The following is a 22,840-nucleotide window of genomic DNA, read 5'->3' on the forward strand; positions in this document are numbered from 1 at the left end:
CCCTGAGATCCCCGAGTTAGAATCCGCCTATGCATTCTACTCTCCTCGGTCAGCGATTTTTTGAGCGCAAGCCTCAGCTTACTGTACTTTGAGAGAGAACCATTTGTGCGAAGTCGAATAAAGTGTCCGCTTTTGTTAACTGCGTGCGTGTTATACTACCCGGCTCTGCTACTCCTCGTCCTCTCGCAACTTAATTTAAACTATTTCTAAACGCCTTCCTGCATCGAGAAGTGCGCCACCACCATTTTGGTCCTTTGAACCGGATACCAACGGCGTTGGAATCGGAGCAAGGACAAGCGATAGGCCGGTAACTCGCCACGCGGTTTTGTGAGCCATCTTGGATGCCGGCACGGTTCTCCGGCCGTGCATCCTGTGAACTCTTCGTCTTTGGCGCGTCGCGTGTGTATCTGCGCGGACTCGCAAGTGCACGGTACATCAGGCTGTTGACTGGGAGCGAGGACATAGTGCTTAGCAGCAGGAGTCAGTCTTCAGGCTTCCTACACTCGCTCACGCCGTGTTGCCGTGCGTGCTTGCACGCGCCGTGGAGCAGGACATTGAGCAGAAAGCGGTGCGCAAAAACCTCGAGTCGTAAACAAGCTCGGGGCAACCGGAGGACCAACAGCGGAACGTGGATATCATCTCCGAGCACCCCCTTCCGCAAGCAATGTAAGTTTGGTAAGAGGGGAGCGGCGCGATGAGGAACGATACCGGCATCTACGCTTCACGAATCTACACGCCTTGCGCACATGTCTCGCTCGCTCGGAGCGAAATCGGTCTCTCTCTCTCTCTCTCTCTCCACTGGCGTTCCAGCGTGCAGCGCTCTCGCTCACACGCCCGCGAACGTGCATGCCACAGCGTGCTCCGTATTGGACGCTCGCTCGCATTTTCACATCTCATTTCCTTGCGCGATCCACGGATATTCGTGTGACATTTACTGACTCTTTTTCCGTCGACTCGTATTATTGTTCGCGACCGGACTCTCGTTTGTTTCCGCGACGGTGCTGAAACAATACGCGCCTTAATTTTTATTTGCGCCGTTATTTGCTGCTGGCGCACGCGCTGTCTTCAGCATCATGCCGTTGGAGCGTGCGGAAATTGATGAGACCTTGGCGCGTCAGAAGCGTGACCTCGAGCTGATCGTGAACTTTCAGGCAAATACCTTTAAACAGACGGCAGCGAAGGACATGACGCTAAGCGATTATCAAACGCGAGATCGTCTCCTTGAAAATTATTGGAAAAACTTTCAGTCAAGGGATTATGCGCTCTTTCCTCATGCCGAGGAACTCAAAAGTCGCACATATTTTAAGAAAACCTCTACGAGTCAGGGTTGTCGGCCTATATGTCGGCAAAGTCGTGGCTAACCGAGCGCATTGCCGTGAGAACGATGCCTGTGCTAAGCGGTGGACCTGCGTGCAGATCTGGTTCAATCGTTTCGACCTCGACTTCCCAACTCGGACGCGTCAAGCTCCGAAATTCGACGGGACTCAGCGGGATTGGCAGAGCTTCAAAAGTAAATTTCAATCGCTCGTTTTGAACAATCCGAGTATAACCGCGGTCATTAAATTTCAGCATCTTCTCAACTCCCTAGAAGGAGAGGCTGGAGGCAAACTCAAGGGACTGGAGGTCACCGGAGAGAATTTTACTACTGCCTGGGAGTCGCTCTGCAGTCGATACGACAACATTTTTCTTAGGTTCTCCACTCACTTCAATGCGCTGCTAGCGCTGCTTTCGTCGGCTAAGGAGACAAGTGCGCATTTGAGTAACCTTCTCAATACGACTAACGAAAGCATAAACGCTTTCAAGTCACTAAAACTTCCTATTGAACACTGGGATATGGTGTTCATTCAATGCATCGAGTCTAAATTAGCTCCTGCAACACGCATGGACTGGACGAAGCAGGTTGAAACCCTTCAGAACGGTTCCTTCCCAAAGTTTGAACTTTTCAAGAAGTTTCTTGAAGACCGGATCTAGACCTTGGACAGAGTCGAGGTTGTAACTCAAGCATCAGCAGATTCCACGAGCAAATCTTCTAACGATCAGCAGGGAAGCTCGAGCAAGCAACCAAAGGGGAAGAGCACCGCTGTTCACACGACAGTTTTCTCTTCTTCAAAATCGAACAGTTCGAAGTCCTCGGACCCTGGTTCCTGTGCGCACTGTCAAGGACCACATTTTATCAGCAAATGCAAGGGCTTTGCCGCTCTTTCGCAGGGCAAACGAAAGCACCTTGCTGCCAACAAAGGTCTTTGCACGAATTGTCTCAGCAACCGTCACAAGGTCGACGAGTGCAAATCTCAAGGGCGGTGTCTCGTGTGCGCTAGGTTGTACCACACGCGACTTCACCAAGATGGACAGCATTCCGGATCTACAACGCAACATCTCTCCGAATGTACCAGCCTTCCAGCAAGAAAACATGCTCTCTTACCAAACTTGGGTCCTGGCAAACATATAAACTTTATTTATTTTCAACTTCTTTTTTATTATCAGATTTTCTAAAACTAAACAAATACATCGTTAACTGATCTTGCTAGCTCATGGATATCTTTGTCAAGATATTATGCATATCTCAGATACTAAATGATTGTTATTACGTGCACACAATATCCAACCATATAATATCCATTCTTGCAAGATCAGTAATATTGAACTACTTTACCATTATATTCTGTCAAATATCTCATGATTAGATATTACTTCTGTGTCTGCATCCAATAAAATGCTTGTCGCCACAAACGCTCCGTTGTTGAGTCCTTTCGCTTATTTATTATTACCTGTAAATAAGAAGAACAGCTTACAAAATATATTTTCTTATTAATAAATAATTTATTAGCAATTTTATTTTATTTTTTTTAATTTATCTGACGTATCAAATAATTCAATCCACTTCCTTTCGATTAAATTGTGAGTAATTTTCTTTAATTCCTAATGAACACTTGACTTTATTACTAAATATTCCTTTGGAATATTCCAAAAATTTGAATGATCAAAATTGAGGTTAGAACGGCTAGCTGTCAAAACATTACTAATACCACTTCTTCTTCTTCTTATGGTTATTGGCACCCGTTCCCACGCCACAGAACCAGGAACTTTACGGCCATCCTTCGCGAATCAATAATGTGTTCGACAAATATCAAATAACAAAATTCATGTAAGAAAGCAAAATTAATGTTAAGAAGGCAAAGTCTGTGCACGAGAACAACTACGTTGCCGATTGTGATGCAATCGACGGGTACAAAAATATGAGTAACGGGCGAACACGTAAAAACTTGTATGCGGCCCCAAACGGACTCACTAACACCACGATACATTCGTGGTCGGGCGCGACATTCGGTCATAAACGTAAAAAATAACCAAGAAAGAAACAAGGTCCCTAAAATGGGTGACCCAGGCATTAATGGCACGGTCTGTACTGAAAATCTGTACTTCATATATAAATTTTTAGTACACAGAGAAAAATATATGTGGTATTTGTGACTATAATTGCATAGTTGGATAATTATGGTTAAGAGGACTATTTTTATAGTTATTGTTAATACAAACAACCTTATATGTATAGTTGCGTCAAATGTGAAAATATTTTACTATAAATTATGATAATCACAACTATTAATATAGTAAAACATATCAAGATATGTAAATTAAAATAACTATTTTCATATCGTTAACGCAACTACAATTAAAGTAAATATAATTATTTTCTTAACCATGCAATTATAGTCACAAATATCACATGTTTTTTCTCAGCGTATGGTAGTACACAAAACCACTAGATGGCTGCTATAGCGTTCTATTTCTCATAAGAAAGGAATCACATAAATGGTATAAAAGGCAGAGCTTTATGAGATTTTTCAATGATGAGAATATCGGTGTTGTTATAGTAAAATAATTTTTCTGATAAGTTTCCTTAAAAATGAAATCAAGTGGAAGATGTTTTGATTTACTAATGATTAAAACTAACGTTTCTAAACTTCCAATGATGCAACCATATAAACATAAAATTGAATTATGGTAATTGCAACCATTCTCTTCTCTCAATGTATCGGCAGTGTATATCAGAATATAATTTGCATCCTGCAAACACCGAATAAAAGAGCACCAAAGAGAACCAAAACTTACCATTACTTTGATGTAACATATATGTTTTAAAGACAAATGTGTTACATCGCAGTATTGGCACGGTTATACTATATATTATAGATATAATATATATTTAAAGAGTTCTGCTACATATCTGAAATAGACCAGTAACGTAATTTTATTGCTGACATTTAATAATAACGTACATGTAACGTACATATATGTTACCTGCTACATAACTCGTTACCTAGTGATACATACTGTTATGTACATAAAATGTATATGTTATATTACTGTGTTTGCTGGAATATTACAATTATGGAAAACTCTCCCCGGGGTTGCGGACCGGACTGGCCCCGAGGTCGCTCAAAAGTTTTCCAAGGCAAGGTTCGGGGCAGTGTTGATCTCACCCGGTTTTCCGCCACAACGCCTCTTTCGAAACGGAGTGCCGGGCCGGAGTGTCTTGGTCCCTCCAATGAATTATTTTACCCTGGATGGACGTGTTGGTCGCCACGGCGGTTAGGGTGCGGAGGGGGCGTCGCCTCCGTTACCCAACCCGTCCGTGGGGCCCCGGGTGGCGCCACCCGTGACAGTGTTCCCGCTGTCGGAGGCGGGGGACTCCCAAAAGCCCGTACGAGGTCTCGATGGCTCGTCCGTGCAGGTAAGTAAGGGACTGGAGGCCTGCGCTCCGGATGTTACATTCCCAGAGCCCGTGCCAAGCCAACCCCCCGGGGCACCCCTCCCCATGTTGGGGAGGGGGGGAGATACACCGGTCGGTGCAGCCGTCACAGGGAGTGGGATCCAATATATTATAAATTCTTATTCCAGCAACACACGCATTAACAAGGAAGAGAACGATGTGTCCTTAGACACACGCGTGGGAGGAAGTTCGAGGGAGATGAAACCTTCATCCCTCCTGAAGCTGGATGGGGGCAATATCTCGCCCGCGGAAGAAAGAGACGACTCCGTATACAAGAGAGGACCCTATACTGGGGCTAGTGGGCTGGAACTATTCAGCTCGACTGGTTCACGGAACAACGGAGAATTCAAGAAACCCACTAACGTGGGTGACGTCACGCAGATGCCCCTTTTCAACAAGCAAGATTTTCGCTCTTTTACCAAAATGGACTGTGCAGGAGCGACTCCCGATACCAAACCGGGCCCGGCCAGCTCCACAGTAGGGGCTAGTCAAAGGATTAATCTTGAGACGAACCTCTTAAGGGCTACCTCCTCGAGCTCGGTCTTCATTTCGTCCTCGGATGAAGAGGAGACCGATGCAAAGGGAAAGAGAAAGACCAGGTCCATACAGCACAGAGAGCTTGCAAGAACATTGCAGAATGATTTCATTGAAACATTGTACTATTGCATTTTGATTACGAAACATTGCTGCAACATTGCTGGAAAATTGCAGCAACATTAAGATGTCCGCTTTTTGAAATATTGCATTGAAACATTCCATTTTTTCCAAAATATTAACATAAATATTATTACATCACATAATTTCAATAAACAAAACAATATTTGTGTAACATTTCAAAAAACATTTTTCGCAAAAAAAAATAAAATCTCGGGAATATTTTTTCGGAAATTTCCAAGCGCTCACTCATCCAAGTCGCCGGTGAATGTTGCTTGACCTCCGTAATCGCTGCGAACTGATTCCTCATGGTGACCTGTGAACACTTTATGCTGATATGTGTATATAACTGGTAGATCAGGTCAATATACGTTATCGAAAAAATGAAATATGTATAATTAAAACACAATATTTATATAAACAAATATAAAATTATAGTTTTTACTAATTTTGCAAATGCAGAATAGCATCTGGAATAAGTTTTCTGTTATTTGTTTAAATAAGATGTAATTAGAAAATATATATCAATATCATACAATAATTAAATTAAATATAAAAAAATTTTTATTAAAAAAACAATTAAAAGATATTGTTTGTTCATTGGGCTGTAGATCGAGGTTTCTTTATATATAGACCTATTTCATCTATTGATATAAATATTTATGTTTCTTAACAATATTATGATGCATACAGCACCACGGGACCACATGCCTTTTTTTAAACGTCTTATAGTCAACATTTGAAGAATGTCTGCAGACGTCTATGCAAAGTCGATTTGCAGTCAACTTTGAAAGCCTGACTTGGATGAGTCAACTTAGAGTCGATATATGGACGGTTGTACTTTTAGGGAATGTAAAGATTTAGAGGAAAATTTAGTAACGTCGCCCGACCTAAATGTGGATGAATAATTATGGATGAGTTAAATTAATATATTATTATACGCGAATATTCTACTTTGGTTCTTTATTGCCACTATTTTATTAAAAAATGATGATATTGCAATGTTTCCGGAATATTACTGGCATATGCCATGCGATGTTGCAGGCATATTGTTAATTTATGTTTCTGCAATATCTCCGTAATATTGCATTGCAATCTGCAACATTGCAACGTTGCTGCAATGTTGCTAGAATTTTCTGTGCTGTATAGGGGCCGTGCCGTGCCAAAAATGCGGCTAAACGCCTAATCGTCTCCACCTCCGAATCGGAAGAGGAGACGGAAAAGAAGAAAAGGGGCAGACCGGCCCTAAACCCAAAAAATAAAGGAAAATTTACGGCTGAGGCCCTTCAGAAGAAAGCCGCCAAACAGGCGGCCAAAAATCTGAAGACGGACCATCTGGCTATAATTGACTCCCAGGTCCCAACGACATCCAACTCAGTAAAAAAGATCAACAAAAGGCTGAGGAGCTCTGTGAAGAGTACAGCATGGAGCTGTAAATGCTGTCGCAGCTGTGATGACGCAAGGACTTGTGACAATTGCAAAATCGGTTGAATGCTCAGGCCACGTACAAGGTTTCATCATGAGACCTTTGGGACGCTTATGCAAAATTGACTGCGGGCACAAGCTCTCTCCTTGCAAGGAAGGGAGCGCAGGAGGCTAGCCTCATGCAGAAAGACTCCGAGCGCCGACTTCAAGAGGCGCAGGAGAAATGGGAGAGAGAGAAGGAGGAGTTGAGACGCGAGCTCTCGCTCCTCCAGACAAGAAACACCCGGTTTAAGTTTAAAGCCAAACCACAGTAGAAGAAAGAACAGTAGGTCGACTCGGTGTCGGCATCTTTGATATAATGATTACAAAATCGCCATGTTGCTGGTTGTGCATGGATCCAATAGCGTTTGTGAACGCAGTGGTTTAACTTAACCTAAGTCGAGTTAATGACGCCATATGCTGGAATCGTCCAATCAGAACTTAATCGCTATATTGCTGATTGTGCGATTCGGTTATGCGCGAAGGACAACTTTTGCCGTGTTTTATGACAGAGTCAACCTACTGTTCTTTTTTATTCTGTGGCTAAACTAGGCATACCGGAACAACCAACTTTGCCTAAGGAAAGGTCTGCTCCCGCAGCAAACGCGGAAGCGCAAAATATGAGCTGCTCCGAGAACGATGTAATCCCGGCGGCCACTGACGAGGTTTCTCAAATCCGAGACGTCGAAATGGGGTCCCCAATAGAGGATTTCCCTCCTTTGGGGAGCACCAGAACCAAAAGAAAAAAAGGAAAACCCATAATCATCATCAAGGAGATCCTAAAGGAACCTATCTACAGTCCGGCTTACGCGGAGATTCAACGACAGTTAAACCCACTGTCAAATGCGCCGGACCAAAAGGTAAAAAAGGCGATGCCCATCCGGGAAAGCCGGGGTAACCTCAACAAAAAGGACAAGCAGGTTTCTGAGACCACCTTGGAGGTCAATGTCCAGGAGAGGTCCAGTGAATACCTGTGTAGGATTGACAGGGAGCCAACGGCACACTGCCACCATTGTGATGAGGAGCGGGACTCCGCGCAGCACACGCTGGAAATCTGGCCTGGAAAGCCGTCTCCTTCTTCTGCAAGCAAATTTTACGGCAGAAGGAAGAGACGGAGAGGGAAAAAGAGAGGAGAGAAAAGAACACCGCCCCTCCTCTGTTAAGGGAAGAAGGGGGGAAGGACGAAAAGGAAAAGGAGGAAGGAGAAGAGAATTCTATACGCTCTGATCCGAGCGTATAGAATAGCTCGGGCCGTCGCCAGGTACTCCGCTGGCGGCACTCCCGCCAAGACCATTATGGCATCGTTTGGAGAGATGCAATATGCGCGCGCTATGCGGAGGGCCAGCAACCTCTTCACAGAGTGCAGATTCTTGAGAATTCTGCGGCTGGCCCTCACCGCCTCGCACCACACCGGGGCGCCGTACAGCGCCCCTGACATAACTGCGTGCATATATGCGCATCTCGCACTCACACCCGGGCCCCGGAGGTTGGGCATCAGACCTTTGAGGGCATTGCTTTGAGGGCTCTCTTGCTCAACCGTAGGGCAAGGTCGTTGAAGTGTTTGACGAAATCCCACCAATCGTCCAGGAGCAACCTCAGATACTTCAGGGTTGTTTCCACCCGGATTTGGGTCCCTCCCACGAGGATTGAGGCCTGTGAACGGGGCCCCCGGAAGTCATCGTAGAAAAAGATGACTTCCGTTTTATATGGGGCCACCCTCAGCCCCAGTGCTTCGATTGAGCCGACAACGCATGCCACCGACCAATTTGCTCTAATTACTGCTTCTTCCCAGGAGGTCCCCCCAGCCACCACCAGCGTGTCATCGGCGTAGCATACCGTGTGGAAGCCAGGAGGAAAAGCCTCACGGAGGACGACGTCATACGCGACGTTCCAGAGCAGGGAACCGAGAACCGACCCCTGCGGAACGCCGTACATCATTCCCCTCCGCCGCTAGAACCCTTCTTTGTTGAAATACTTTAGCGTTCTGTTCCGGAAATAGTTCCTCAACGTCTCGACAAGGTAGGGCGGCAAAACGTGGTAGTCCGACAATGCCGCCACTACCCTCTCCCACGGGACGGTGTTAAAGGCGTTGGCGACGTCTAGCGACACCGCGAACGCCACTCTTCCCTCCCCCAGCATGGATCCCGTGAGGGCGCGAACGTGCTGTATCGCATTAATCGTAGATCGTTCCTCACAGAACTCAAACTGCCCGGGAGATAGGTCGGGACCTTCCCGAGACAGATGCCGGATGATGCGGTTGGCAATCACACGTTAGTGGATTTTGTCGGCATCATTCAGCATGCAGAGGGGCCTGTATGCAGAGGAGTCCTCCTGGCTTGCCCTCTTTCTTCAGGAGGACAAGCCTGGCTCTCTTCCACCTTCTGGAAAATATACCATTTTTTAAATAGTTGGTGAGGACCCTTTTGAGGTTTCCACCAACTACCGACGCGGCCCGGACCCAAATTTTGCCACAGACTCCGTCTGAGCCGGACGCACGAGCTCTTCCCTTGCTGCATATTTGGGCAAAAGCCGCCTTAATCTCGGACCTCCAGTTCCTCTGACCAACCCGGAGGGGAGGGGGGACCAGATCTAACCGGTACGTTCCTCTCCCGGGTGGGGAACAATTCGGTTACGACCCGCTCCAGGAATTGGGGATCTAACATCTCATTGAGGAGGGAGCCCATGGGCGGAGTTTCTTAACTGCTTATATGGCCTCCCCCATGGGTCCCTCGTGAGGCCTAAGATAAATTTCTCCCAGGCTTCGGTTTTTGCCCGGCGTATAGCGATCCTTAATGACTTTCTAGCATCTTTAAGGGCCGCCCTCGCTTTCTCTACTTCAGCCTCCATGCCCCGGCCACGTGCGTGCGTGAAGACCCTCTTGGCGGTCACCGTCGCCGGCCTTAGTTGGGCGAGCTTCTCAAACCACCAGTAGGACGCACGACGCGCCTTCGGGCGACTCCGGGGCATGGAGGCATTGCACGCGCGCAACATAACATCACAAAGTCATTCCGCCTCCGCTTCTGCTTCGGTGTTTTGTCCTCGGTCAGCCCACGTTGATATTGCGAGGCTGACCTTGAAAGCCTCTTGGTCCAGTTTTCTGAAGACCCATCTCCTCTCCGACATTTGGCGGCGGGTTCTCGCACCTCCGCAAGTGTGGAGGCCACCTCCATCTTGATCTATCGACCTGGCTGCTGCAGTTTGTCTGGGTGTACCTGAAGTCCAGGCACCTGTAGCATTGTAGCCCGCGCGTAGGCAGGACAGCCCTGCACCCCTCAACCACCCCACTCTGAAACGTGGGGCAACCAGAACCGCTTTGCCAGCACTTGCAGGGCACCGCACCCAGCAGGTGCCTAGTTCGTTTAGAGCCCGGCGGATCTCCCCAATCTTGACATCCTGTAGGAGCATCCTTTAAGGCTCCCTACGGTTTCAGCCAACTCTAGGGTTGTAACGGAATTATCCATTCCGGACACCCTTAGTTCTACAGTCTTTGTGAGACAAGCAAATTTGACATCATCCCTATGGGCCGTGACCTCCCGAAGCCTTCTGGCCAGGGCGTCAGCCTTCGAAGTGGATCCGACCTGACGGTCTGGGGGGAACGACCCTGCGGCATAACGCGGAGTCGCTCCTCCCACTGCTTCGCCGGGGTGGGGGGAGAGGAAAGGATTTTCTCTCTCCCTCCTAGGATAGGAAGGAGGGCCGCGCCGCCGTCAGTGCGGCGCGAAGAGGCCCGGGGTTACGGCTGGGACCGGATACCCCGGGCTTTATTCCCAAAACACCAGGAGAAGAGGTGGGGGGATGGTGTCTCCCTCCCCCGACCTAGGGCAGATTAGGCCCAAAGCCCTGCCAGGTGCGCTCTTGGTTAGGGCGCACCTGGCGCGCCGAGTCGGACCAGGCCGACCGGGTCCAGGGGGCTCCGGCCGTATGCTGCACGCGTTTCCGGAGCCCCCCCAGTCATGGACCAGAGCTGGACACCCGGAGAGGTTTTAGTGGGTAAGCCCTCGCCGGCACGTCGCCGGCGGGGAAGAGCCCCACATAACCAGGCTTTCCCCGGGGCCTGGGGTATACGGTAACGCATTTCCTCTCCGTAAACAAAAAAAGGGCGTCAGCCTTCTTACAATTGCCGCTAACCCGGATCTCTCGGATAAGGACTCCAGTCACGGTCCTTCGGGGTCTCAAGTTCCCTATCTCAAAGACTCGAAGTTTATTTGACTTCTCGCGAGCCGCATAACTTCCTCATACGCCTCCTGATCGGCACAGGTCACCGAGATCGCAGCAGTATTCGGCGGCCTGATTTTCACCGACCCCGCCGACCAGGCAGGCTCCGCCCTCTTCTTTTGAGAAGAGGGAGGGGCGGGAGGTCTTCTTTTATCTTTCCCGTTTAGGTACTTTTTTCCAGCTCCTATGGGGTGGGCCCGCACTGGTGGCAGGAGCCCCACTCAGAGGGTGTTTTCCTCCTAGGTTGCTCGCAGCCTTGCTTTTTTTTGCCGACTTTGTGACCACTAGGGTCCACTTACCAAAGCAACCATGTCCGGTCAGCACTTGTGTCATCTTGAAGGACAGACCGCCCCATGTGCGGTCAACGTCCAGATGTGGTAGGACGGCCTCCAAGATCCGAGTGCCGTACGCCGGCGGGTCGTTAACAAGACTCTCTCGCCAAGCGTCTATGGCCCGCCGGCGTGCCCTTATTCTTAGCAACAAGGCGATTCGGGGAGTCACCACTTCTCCCTCGAGGCGGATGGCCTTGACCTTTTTTTTATAGTTGGGAAACGCCTTTATGGGTTCCCGGTCCTGTGGGGACAGAAACGCGGGGTATGTGAGACTCTCCGACCTAGAAGTGGCCGGCATACTCACTAAAACCCAACTTTTTCCGGCGTCTGGGCTCGGGACGGATCACGGGATCAAACTAGCATGCACCGCGATCCGTCCTAGCCCAAACGGATCCCCGCCCAGCGAGCAGGAACCCCCCTCCGGAGTTAACGGCCAGAGCTCGACCAAAGTCAAGCCCCAGTCACCCGAACCGGGTGTGCGTCGGGCTCCCGTGAAAGAGGGCCCTAGGTACGCACTCCCGCATCCCAAGCTCCAAGACGGGTCAGCCGGGCAACTACCCCGTCGCTTATTCCGCCCGAGGCGTACCTCCTCAACAGTGGGTAGGGCTCTCTGTCCGATCTAGTCGGCGCTGCGAGGGTCTCCCTCCCCACTGTTCCTTCTCGACTATCCCCTCTCCCCCTTCAAAGAAGGGGGAAGGAGGGAGATAGAAGGGAAGGAGGGAGATGGATGGCCTTGGCCCTGGCATAACACTATGCCAGGGCGTCGGCCGTTACCTCCACCGGGGGAAGCCCCGCCAATACCAGAGTCGCCTTGCCGGGTAGGGTGCAAAACGCACTACCCTCCTGGCCAGCCGCACTTGTATCGTGCGTAAGTTTGCGCGTATACGGCGGCTGGCTAATGCCTCGGTGAACAGGACCGGGGCTCCATAGAGAGTTCCAGCCATGACGGCGTATGTGTACGGGCGTCTTGCAGCGTCTTTCGGACCTCGGAGGTTGGACATCAACTTCACGATTGCGTCCGCCCTTTTGCCCAATCGCGGGGCCCATTTGTCAAAATGCTCGACAAAGGCCCAGCGACCGTCCAGGAGCAACCCTAGATATTTAAGGGTTGCTCCTACCTGGACTCGGGTACCGTCCACTAAGATGGGGGGGGGGGGAGGCGACAAAGCCGTCATAAAAAAAGACGGCATCCGTTTTTTCGGGGGCCACTTTCAGACCCAGGCGTTTAATGGCGCCAACCGCACACGCCACCGCCCAGCTGCCCATGGCGGCAGCTCTTCCCCAGGAGATGCCCCTGGCTACCACTAGCGTATCGTCTACGTAGCAGACAATGTGGCAGCCAGGCGGAGAGCTTCAGGAAATACAGCGTCGTATGCGACATTCCATAGCAAGGGACGTAGTACGGACCCCTGTAGAAAGTTGCACGACATGCCTCTCCGCAGCTGGAGTCCGGTTTTGTCCCGGAACTCCAGCTTCCTGTCCCAGAAGAAGTCCCTTATAAAAAGAGACAAAGTAGAGAGGCACGAGGTGATATTCCCCAAGTGCCTCCACCACCTTGCTCCACGGATACTATTAAAGGCGTTGGCGATATCCAGGGATACCGCAAATGCCACCTCCCCGTCCCCCGTGATGGCCCTCGAGAGGAATTGCACCCGTAGAATTGTATCTACGGTGGATCTCGCCTTTCGAAAGCTAAATTGGCCGAATCGGGACCCTTCCAAGACAGGTGCTGGATGATGCGGTTCGCGATGATATCTTGCCCGCATCATCCAGCATGCACAAAGGCCTATATGCGGAGAAACTCTCCGCTGGCTTGCCCTCCTTCTTAAGGAGGACAAGCCTGACCCTCCTCCTGGGGAATGTTCCTTCTCGGAGGCATTTCGTAAACACGTCACAAAGTGCCTCCCCGACGATAGGCCGCCCAAACCTAAACTTTGGCGTATATTCCGTCTGGCTCGGGCGTCTTCGTTCGGCCCTTGATGCGGGCAAAAGCCGCGGCTATTTCATGGGTGAAAACCCCCAGTTTCTCCCGCCAGTCCGGGGGAGGGCCGGTCTTTTCTGGTATGTCCCTCCCTCTGGTGGGTCAACTACCCCATTCAGGAACTAGGGGTCCAGTGTCTCCGTTACTGGAGGCGCCCATGTGCGGAGCCTTTTCCTCACAATTTTATAAGGCCTCCCCCATAAGTCGCGATCCAGCTCAGAGACTAACTTCTCCCAAGCCGCGGTTTTAGCCCGCGCTATGGCGGTCCTCAGGGCTTTTCTGGCCCCTTTAAAGACCGCCATGCTCGCCTTTATGTCCGCCTCTACGTCCCACCGTCGGGCGCTCGCTTGGCAGCTACGATGGTCTGTTTGAGTTCTGCCAACTCCGCGGACCACCAGTAGGCAGCACGGCGCGCCATTAGTCGGCTGCGGGGCATGAAGGCCTCACAAGCGAGCGTCATGCGCTCACAAAGGCGCTCCGCCTCCTCCTCGGCTCCAAGATCAGCCTCTCCCTCCGCCCATGCGGAGGTTGACCTTGAGGCTTCCGGGTCAAGTTTTCTTAGAACCCATCTCTTCTCGCTCTTTAAGCGGCGGCGTTGCTCTCGCACCTCCGCGGGGGAGGAGACCAGCTCCATGGATATAAGTCGATGATCCAACGTTTCACCCAAGGAGCCGGTCTCCACTCGCCATCCATGTACTCTTTTTAGGGCACTAGGGAAAGCCCACGTGATATCCACGATGGACTGCCCCTTTCCCCACACGAAGGTTCTGACCCGGCCCCTATTTAATAGGACCAGGCCGAGCCCCGCCGCGAAGTCCTAGGTCAGAGGGCCCCTGATGTCGGTGCAAGGGGAGCCTCAACACTCGTAATGAACATTGTAGCCCCCCCTCCCACAACGACTGGCCGAGGAGAGCGACGTTGTATATCCTTCTCCATGGCCTCCAGGGCCGCCTCATACTCCCCCATGTGTAGACTAGGGGAGAGGTAGCAGCCCAGGACATCGATGGGTCCATACTCGACCATGACAAAGCCCTCATCTGCCGATATCAGAATCATCGGCGGAGCGTCCGGTACATGTCGGCTGGCCATCGCTATCCTCCCTGAGGTGTCGCTGACCCAATTAGGGTCATCCTCGGGGAGTCTATAAGGATCGGCGACGATGGCCAGCTCGCCACTCACTACAATTACTTTATGTAATCGCATATATCAAACGGTGAGTTGCGCCGGTCCGCTATACGCACCTGGTTAATGGATAACTATTTCCTTTTATTATTTAAAAACTATGCTTCGGACAAGATTTTGCCAAAGAAAAAGTTGTTTTAGAATAACCTTAGGAATATGTCTCTTCAAGGACATAAAGTTATTCTGAATTACCCTGTGTGTGTGTGTGTGCGTGCGTGCGTGCGTACGTGTGTGTGTGTGTGTACAGGGTGTCCCAGAGCGATGTATACATATTATCACGATAAAATAAAAGAGATAAAGATAAATCAAAATGTCTAATACCATTTTGCGATATTTGTAATAACTTTCAATTAATAAAATATTAAAGTCGGCCAAATAAGAGAGCGCGAAGAGACAAGCAGTCGCTCGCCTGAGCCGTAGAATCGCCCACCGCGGCCCGACTGTAGGCGACGCCGCGACGGTAAGTGGCGCGCGGCGATGAGAAGGATAGCTCGGCACCGCACCACTCCCTTGTGCTCCCACACCACGCTGTGGCAGTGTCCCGAATTCGTATTACACTGTGTTCAAATACTGTCTCAAGCGGTTGTTCGGGACACCACCGACAGAGGGCCGAGCAAAGAAGCTATCTCGTAAGAAAAATTCGCATACAATGCTATAAATGTAATTAATGCATCCGCGGAGTCTAGCAGATTTATGACTGTGCCAAAATCTTTAAAGAAAATTTTCATAAACTTGTGCTGTCTCAGGAAATTTTTTCCTTGATTTTTTTCTTTCGAGACGTTTTGTGCAACTTTAATTCAAATTATATTTAATTTTTTTGCCTTTAAATTACTGATCAATTATGACGACGATAAATCCTGAAAAAGCTGGCCAAGTTGTTGCTTTAATTGAAGATAGCAAAAGTCGAAGGTATGTTGCTAAAGCACTTGATTTGTCAGTGTCAACTGTGCAACGTGTTTACGCTAGGTACTTAGACACCAATTCTTTCTAGACAAGGTCTGATTTGGGACGACCTCAATGTACCACAGACAATGATGATCGATTCATTGTTTTAAATTCATTAAGAGATAAACATCTAACAGCTGTCTAAATTCGAAATAAATTCAGGGATGTCCGCAACACGAATGTATTCGTTAACACTGTTCGAAGAAGATTAGCGAAACAAAATCTCTTTTCGTATAAGCCAGCGACTGTACCTTTGCTTACACGTCGTCATCGTGTAGCTCGACTCAATTTTGCATATGAGCATAGAGACTGGACTTACGCAGACTGGAACAAAGTACTCTTTAACGATAAAAATCTTTATTCTCCAGATGGACAAGAACGAATTTATCGTCGCAGTGGAGAACGTATTGCAGATTGCACTGTAAGTCAGAGGCGTAGCTACAATGGAAGCGGTGTAATGATTTGGGCAGGAATTTCAGCGAATGTTCATACAGATCTACATTTCTTTGACATAAACATAAACGCAGATGTATACGTGGAAGAAGTACTCATTCCATACGTTGTTCCGTATGCACCCTTCATTGGAGATAATTTTTTGTTTATGCAAGACAATGCTCAACCACACATTGCGAGAAGAGTGCTTGATTTCTTGGATGAAGTTGCCATAAACCGACTCGATTAGCCAAATAGTCCAGATTTAAATCCTATAGAACACTTATAAAACAATCTTGGTAGAAAAGTACGAAATCACGTACCTGCTCCTCAAACACTGCAAAAACTTCAAAGAGTTCTTGAAAACGAGTAAAATACGATAACGCAGACTGAAATTAAAGAACTAATAAGAAGTATGCCTCATCGTATGAATAAAGTAATATGCACACGAGGAGGTCATACTCATTATTAGTTCACATGTGCGCACACGCACACACACATAACACAAGGAGAGTTTAGAGTCTTTAATTGTGGAATTGACGAACCACAAGGTCCTTATTCTTGTGGTATGCAAATACACATGCACGCACGCACGCACACACGCACGCACGCACGCACGCACGCACGCACGCACGCACGCACGCACACACACACAAGGTGTCCAAAATGTTTCGGGACGGCAAAATATCTCAAAAACTAAGCATTTTAGAAAAGTATTTCAGATAAAAATTGTAGAATTTTAAAAGATCTATTTACTGAACTTATCAGTTAGATCTTAGATAAAATCGCCAAGGTCAGATCAAAATCACATTAACTTTTTTAAATGAAACATCTTATTTTTGATTCCAGAATCTAATAGCTGATGTCAAGAGCTTTCCAAAACTTTACAAGAAAGTTTATTTTCGTTCAGTACTTTCCAAGTTGTAAGGCTTGAAAGCTACGGTGTACACTAACTTTCAAGCGTCATAACTCAAAAAGCACTTAACTAAAATAAACTTATTTATAGTGTTTTGAAAAGTTCTCGAAATCGACTACAAGAAAATGCAATAAAAGATATAATGTTAGCATATCGGTAATTCCCTAATTAAAAGGTATCAGTACTTCCCTAGCATTCTATATTTTTTATTGCATTTTCTTGTAGTCAATTTCAAGAACTTTTCAAAACACTATAAATAAGTTTATTTTCGTTAAGTACTTTCTAACTTATGACGCTTGAAAGTTACATTACACCGTAGCTTTCGAGCTTCACAACTTGGAAAGTACTCAACAAAAATAAACTTTCTTGTAGGATTTTGGAAAGCTCTTGACACCAGCTATTAGATTCTAAAATAAAAAAATATATATATAGAGAGAGAGAGTAAGATTATTATAGTATTTTTAAAGTACTGTATACATATGTGTGTGTGTGTGTGTGTGTGTGTGTGTGTGTGTGTGTGTGTGTGTGTATATATATATACAGGGTGATTCAAAATAACTTATTGGTCCCGAACCTGGCATATTCGTAATCGAATTCTGAGATGATTTTTTTGCCTTTTGCAAAAATTTGTCCGGAGCTTAGTTTTCAAGTTACAATAAGAATTAATTAGCGTATGACGGGTCGGATACAAGTGGTAGACAGGGGCGGCGCGACTCACTGTTACAGGCGGGTGCTTCCATGAGGTGCCTCCTGCGCTCAAATGCCTAACAAAAGTACACGGACAGCACATTCCTATTTAAACTTTCTCTCTCTCTCTCTCTCCCTCTCTCTCACTATCACTTTAATTATGCTACATTTAACTTGTCAAATTTCGATCTCTGTCATCCGGCCGTCAAATATCGGGATGACCGTGAGATCTTCAAGTAAGTTTACATTATTAAAATAAATGTACGTCCGCAAATAATAAAATTTAATGCAAATTAGATTACTTAAATGTGCACTTGCAAGTTAAAAGTAGCACTTTTAAAATGCACAAAACGGAAAAAAAGGAGAGAGAAAGAGAGAGAGAGACGGGGGGAGGCTTTGAACAAGTTTAAGCACGTTTACTTACGCACACGGCGATCAGCTTATTGCTTCCACGATGCAACAGTTCAATTTAAATTTGTCCTTTATCCAGATTAGAGTCCTATATAAAGAGAGAAGCGACATCGAACCCCCAGAAACTTCAGTATCCAATTGAGTCCTCCATCGCCATTTTGGGACCGCTCTAACGTCATCAAACATCATTCGTATCATTCTGCAAACAGCTGTGGTCACAATATGGCTGCTCGCTTAGCCAATCAAGTATCAATCAGATTACCAATCAGAGCTTCGGACATCAATGTCGCTTCTCTCTTTATATAGGACTTGAATCCAGATCTATCCCATATTGATTAATACGATTTACATCAATACAATTTATTAGAAATGGCAAATGCATGTTTATTATTACTTGTTAAAAATTGTATGATCCATAACTGACTTTATTAAGATAATTATTTAGAATATTTATTATAAAAAAAACTTCAAGGATATAATTCTTGAAATCTCCTTGCAGCAACGGATAATCTGCCTTTTTCAGAGCAACCAAATATATTATTTCGAGGAATATTTTCACAGTTTTTGCAAATATTCAAAAATAAGAAATAAAAAAAAATATTTAGAAGAAATTGATTTTGATAAAATTATTTCTTGAATATTTAGAATGAATAATAATTATCTTGATAAAATCACCATCATACAACTTTTAACAAACAATGATAAACATGCATTTGCAACATTTTTCTAATAAATTGTATTGATGTAAATTGTATTAAGCAATACTTTCATTTTAAATTGCAGCATTTTGATTTATGGCTTTAACCAATCGTTCGACACTTTTATAACAACATAACTAATAACATCCGTCGACTGCTTGATACCGCCGAGTGAACACGTGTTGTGTGATCGTAGCGTAAACACGTGTTTCTTCAAGTAATTTTAACGCATCAAATGATTGTAGTGATTAGAGTAGTGATTAATAGTAATTAATAAAGTCAATCGATCGATTCATCGCGTAGTTCCGCGTTTATCGATCAAGTGCAGAGTAAAGAGTGTAAATGTGGTGAAATATAAAACAACTTCGAGGGATAGATCTGGATAAAGGACAAATTTAAATTGAACTGTCGCATCGTGGAAACAATAAGCTGATCGCCGTGTGCGTGTAAGTAAACGTGCTTAAACTTGTTTAAAGCCCTTCCGCCCCGTCTCTCTCTCTCACTCTCTCTCCTTTCTTTCCGTTTTGGACGTTTTAAAAGTTCTACTTTTAACTTGCAAGTGCACATTTAAGTAATCTAATTTGCATTAAATTTTATTATTCGCGGACGTACATTTATTATAATAATGTAAACTTACTTGAAAATTTCACGGTCATCCCGATATTTGACTGCCGGATGACAGAGATCGAAATTTGACAAGTTAAATGTAGCATAATTAAAGTGACAGAGAGAGAGGAAAAGAGAGAGAGAAAGAAAGTTTAAATAAGAATGTGCTGTCCATGTACTTTTGTCAGTCATTTGAGCACAGGAGGTGCCTCACGGAAACACCCGCGTGTAACAGTTAGTCGCGCCGTCCCTGTCTACCACTTGTACCTGACCCGTCATACGTTAACTAATTCCTGTTGTAACTTGAAAACTAAGCTTCGGACAAATTTTTGCAAAAGGAAAAATCGTCTCAGAATTCGATTACAAATATGCCAGCTTCAGGACCAATAGGTTATTTTGAATCACCCTGTATATATATATATATATATATATATATATATATATATATACGAGGTGTGATCAAAAAGTAAGGTGACTTTTTGAATTTCGCGCGCTCTGTACACTCTAATTTCAAATTTTTTTTTGTGTTGGTACACTCGTCACGATCATATGTTCACAGTTTTGACTATATAGCATGTGTTGTTTTTATGTGAGAGGCATAAAGGTTAGACTCGTGTTTGCGTGCTCGGCGATTTTTTTGCTGTTGAAAATAATGAAGCAGAGAGTTTGTATTAATTTTTGTGTAAAAAATGGTATTAAGTGTTCAAAAACTCTTGAAATGTTGACAGTGGCGTACGGTGAGTCAACTTTGAGCAAAAAAATGTTTATAAATGGTATAAGTTATTCCAAGAGGGCCGAGAAAATGTTAACGATGAACCTCGCTCTGGACGCCCCAGCACGTCAAAAACCGACGAAAATGTTCAGGAAGTGAAAGAAATTGTGTTGAAAAATCGTCGAATCACGATTAGAGAAATAGCTGATGATCTTAACATATCCTTTGACTCATGCCAATCAATTTTAACGGATGTTTTGGGTATGACACGTGTGTCAGCAAAATTCGTTCCAAAACTGCTTAATTTTGATCAGAAGCAGCGTCGCGTGAACATCGCCCAAGACATGTTGAACGACGTCAATGATGATCCTGATCTGCTCAAAAGGGTTATAACTGGTGACGAAACATGGGTATATGGTTATGACGTCGAAACCAAAGCCCAATCATCCCAGTGGAAGAGCCCAGGAGAGCCAAGACCGAAAAAGGCACGCAAAGTTCGTTCGAATGTGAAGGTTTTGCTCACAGTTTTCTTTGATTACCATGGCGTTGTGCAACAAGAATTCCTACCATAAGGTAGTACGGTAAACAAAGAGTATTATCTTGAGGTTATGCGGCGTTTGCGTGAATCAATAAGAAAAAAACGTCCGGAAGTGTGGAAAGAAAATTCATGGATTCTGTACCATGATAATGCACCTGCGCACACGTCGTTACTAGTGAGTACTTTTTTGACCAAAAACAATACTATCATCATGCCTCAGCCACCGTATTCACCAGACTTGGCCTCCTGCAACTTTTTCCTCTTCCCAAAATTGAAAAGGCCTATGAAAGGACGAAGATTTGCGACGATTGAGGAGATTAAGGCTGCATCGCTGGAGGAGCTCAAGGCAATACCCAAAAGTGCATTTCAGAAATGGTTTGACGACTGGAAAAAGCGCTGGCACAAATGCATTGTATCAGAGGGGGATTATTTTGAAGGGGATAACATAATTTTGGATGAATAAATGAATATTTTTTTATAAAAATGAAAAGTCACCTTACTTTTTGATCACACCTCGTGTATACATATATATACAGGGTGTCCCAGAAAGCTCGCATCCCATTTTAAGAGCGGATTCTTTGGAAAATTCTAAGAAAAAAATCCTAATACAAAAATGTCGAGGATATAATGGTTTTCAAATTATTTGCGATTAAAATTTACGAACCACTGAGCTGACATTTCGCGCGCTCAGGCATGGTGACATGACAAAGGTACCACAAGGGTACCTCTCGATATTGAGATTGTCATATAAATACGCAGTGACATTTATATTAAGAAATTACTACTATAGGAAACATATTTGTACATTACATATGCACAATTAATGTTTTCAACAAAATATCAATTTAATAACAAGATGTTACGATAACCGTTGGATCAGCTGTCAAAATAAATTTATTACCATCTTCATATGATAAGAACTTTTATGGTAACATATTGATAATATCGATAATTTATGCGATGATATGAAAAAGATTGAATATGTTGATAAAGTAGAATTCAAACATATCAAATTAGGTCTATTTGACATTATCGCGTTTATATCAATTAAATTACCGATTTACATTTTTAATAGTTAAAAATGTAAATAAATTATTTATATTATCGATATGTTACCATAAAAGTTCTTATCATATGAACATGGTAATGAATTTATTTTGACAGCTAACCCAACGGCTATCGTAACATCTTGTTATTGAATTGATATTTTGTTGAAAACATTAATTGTGCATATGTAATGTACAAATATGTGTCCTATAGTAGTAATTTCTTAATATAAATGTCACTGCGTATTTATATGACAATCTTAATATCAAGAGGTACCCTTGTGGTACCTTTGTCATGTCACCATGCCTGAGCGCGCGAAATGTCAGCTCAGTGATTCGTAAATTTTAATCGCGAATAATTTGAAAACCGTTATACCCTCGACATTTTTGTATTAGGATTTTTTTCTTAGAATTTTCCAAAGAATCCACTCTTAAAATGGGATGCGAGCTTTCTGGGACACCCTGTATATACAGGGTGTTTCAGACCACCCGTACACCCCTTTTCTCTTCGCAGGATTAGGACCAATCAAAAATATGTTCAGACGAAAGTTGTAGGGTTTCAAAAGATCTATTCAATGATCTTATCAGTTTGACCTTGGATGGCGTCGCCAAGGTCAGATCGAAATCACATTAAGTTTTTAAATAAAACACCCTATTTTTGATTCCATAATCTAATAGCTGGTGTCAAGACCTTTCCAAAACACTACAAGAAAGTTTATTTTCGTTGACTACTTTCCGAGTTGTGCGGCTTGAAAGTTACACTACCGCCAACACCATGTAAATAACTATATAAAATCACGCGTTACGCAGAAAGCCGTGCAGCCGACAGAAAGAAAGTAAACACGCGAGCCGGGCCAACAAAAACAGATCATGAAAAATCGTGAAAGTTAGCTGTCGCGACCGTAGATAGTCACATACATATGTATGTCATAATATTATGTAATTACATTATTACTTTAACGGTAGCACACGAGCAATAACGAGCGCGGCTTTCTGCGTAACGATGTCTAACTCGTGATTTTATACATATTGTTATTTGCATAGGATGTAGTAGAGATGTATTCACCACAACGCTATTGTGACTCAACTCAACCCGAGTGACAATAACTCTCTCAAACTTGTCACCTACGTCTTCAATAACCGTGTGACGATGCACCCCATAGAGAAAGCATCGCCACGGCAAACACCAGCCGAAAAGGCCGCCGGGCCATAACCGGGGGTGCCGCGGGCACCCACTTTTAAACCAT

The 22,840-nt window shown here is 45.3% G+C and overlaps 1 protein-coding gene across 1 annotated transcript in view; it reads right to left on the reverse strand.

Moving 5' to 3' along the window:
• Positions 1–2,293: 2,293 nt before the first annotated feature.
• The window catches only part of LOC105194734 (ribosomal protein S6 kinase 2 beta), a 117,250-nt gene continuing 96,703 nt past the window's right edge, over positions 2,294–22,840 (reverse strand). Inside the window, exons 13-14 of the mRNA XM_039450116.1 lie at positions 2,654–2,768; positions 2,294–2,434 (exon numbers count right to left, since the gene is read on the reverse strand). Coding sequence (XP_039306050.1) covers positions 2,688–2,768 — 81 coding nt within the window. The 3' untranslated portion in view covers positions 2,294–2,434; positions 2,654–2,687. The remainder of the gene's footprint in view (positions 2,435–2,653; positions 2,769–22,840) is intronic.

This window comes from Solenopsis invicta, chromosome 5 (genome assembly GCF_016802725.1).
Source record: "Solenopsis invicta isolate M01_SB chromosome 5, UNIL_Sinv_3.0, whole genome shotgun sequence".
Lineage (NCBI taxonomy): Eukaryota > Metazoa > Arthropoda > Insecta > Hymenoptera > Formicidae > Solenopsis > Solenopsis invicta.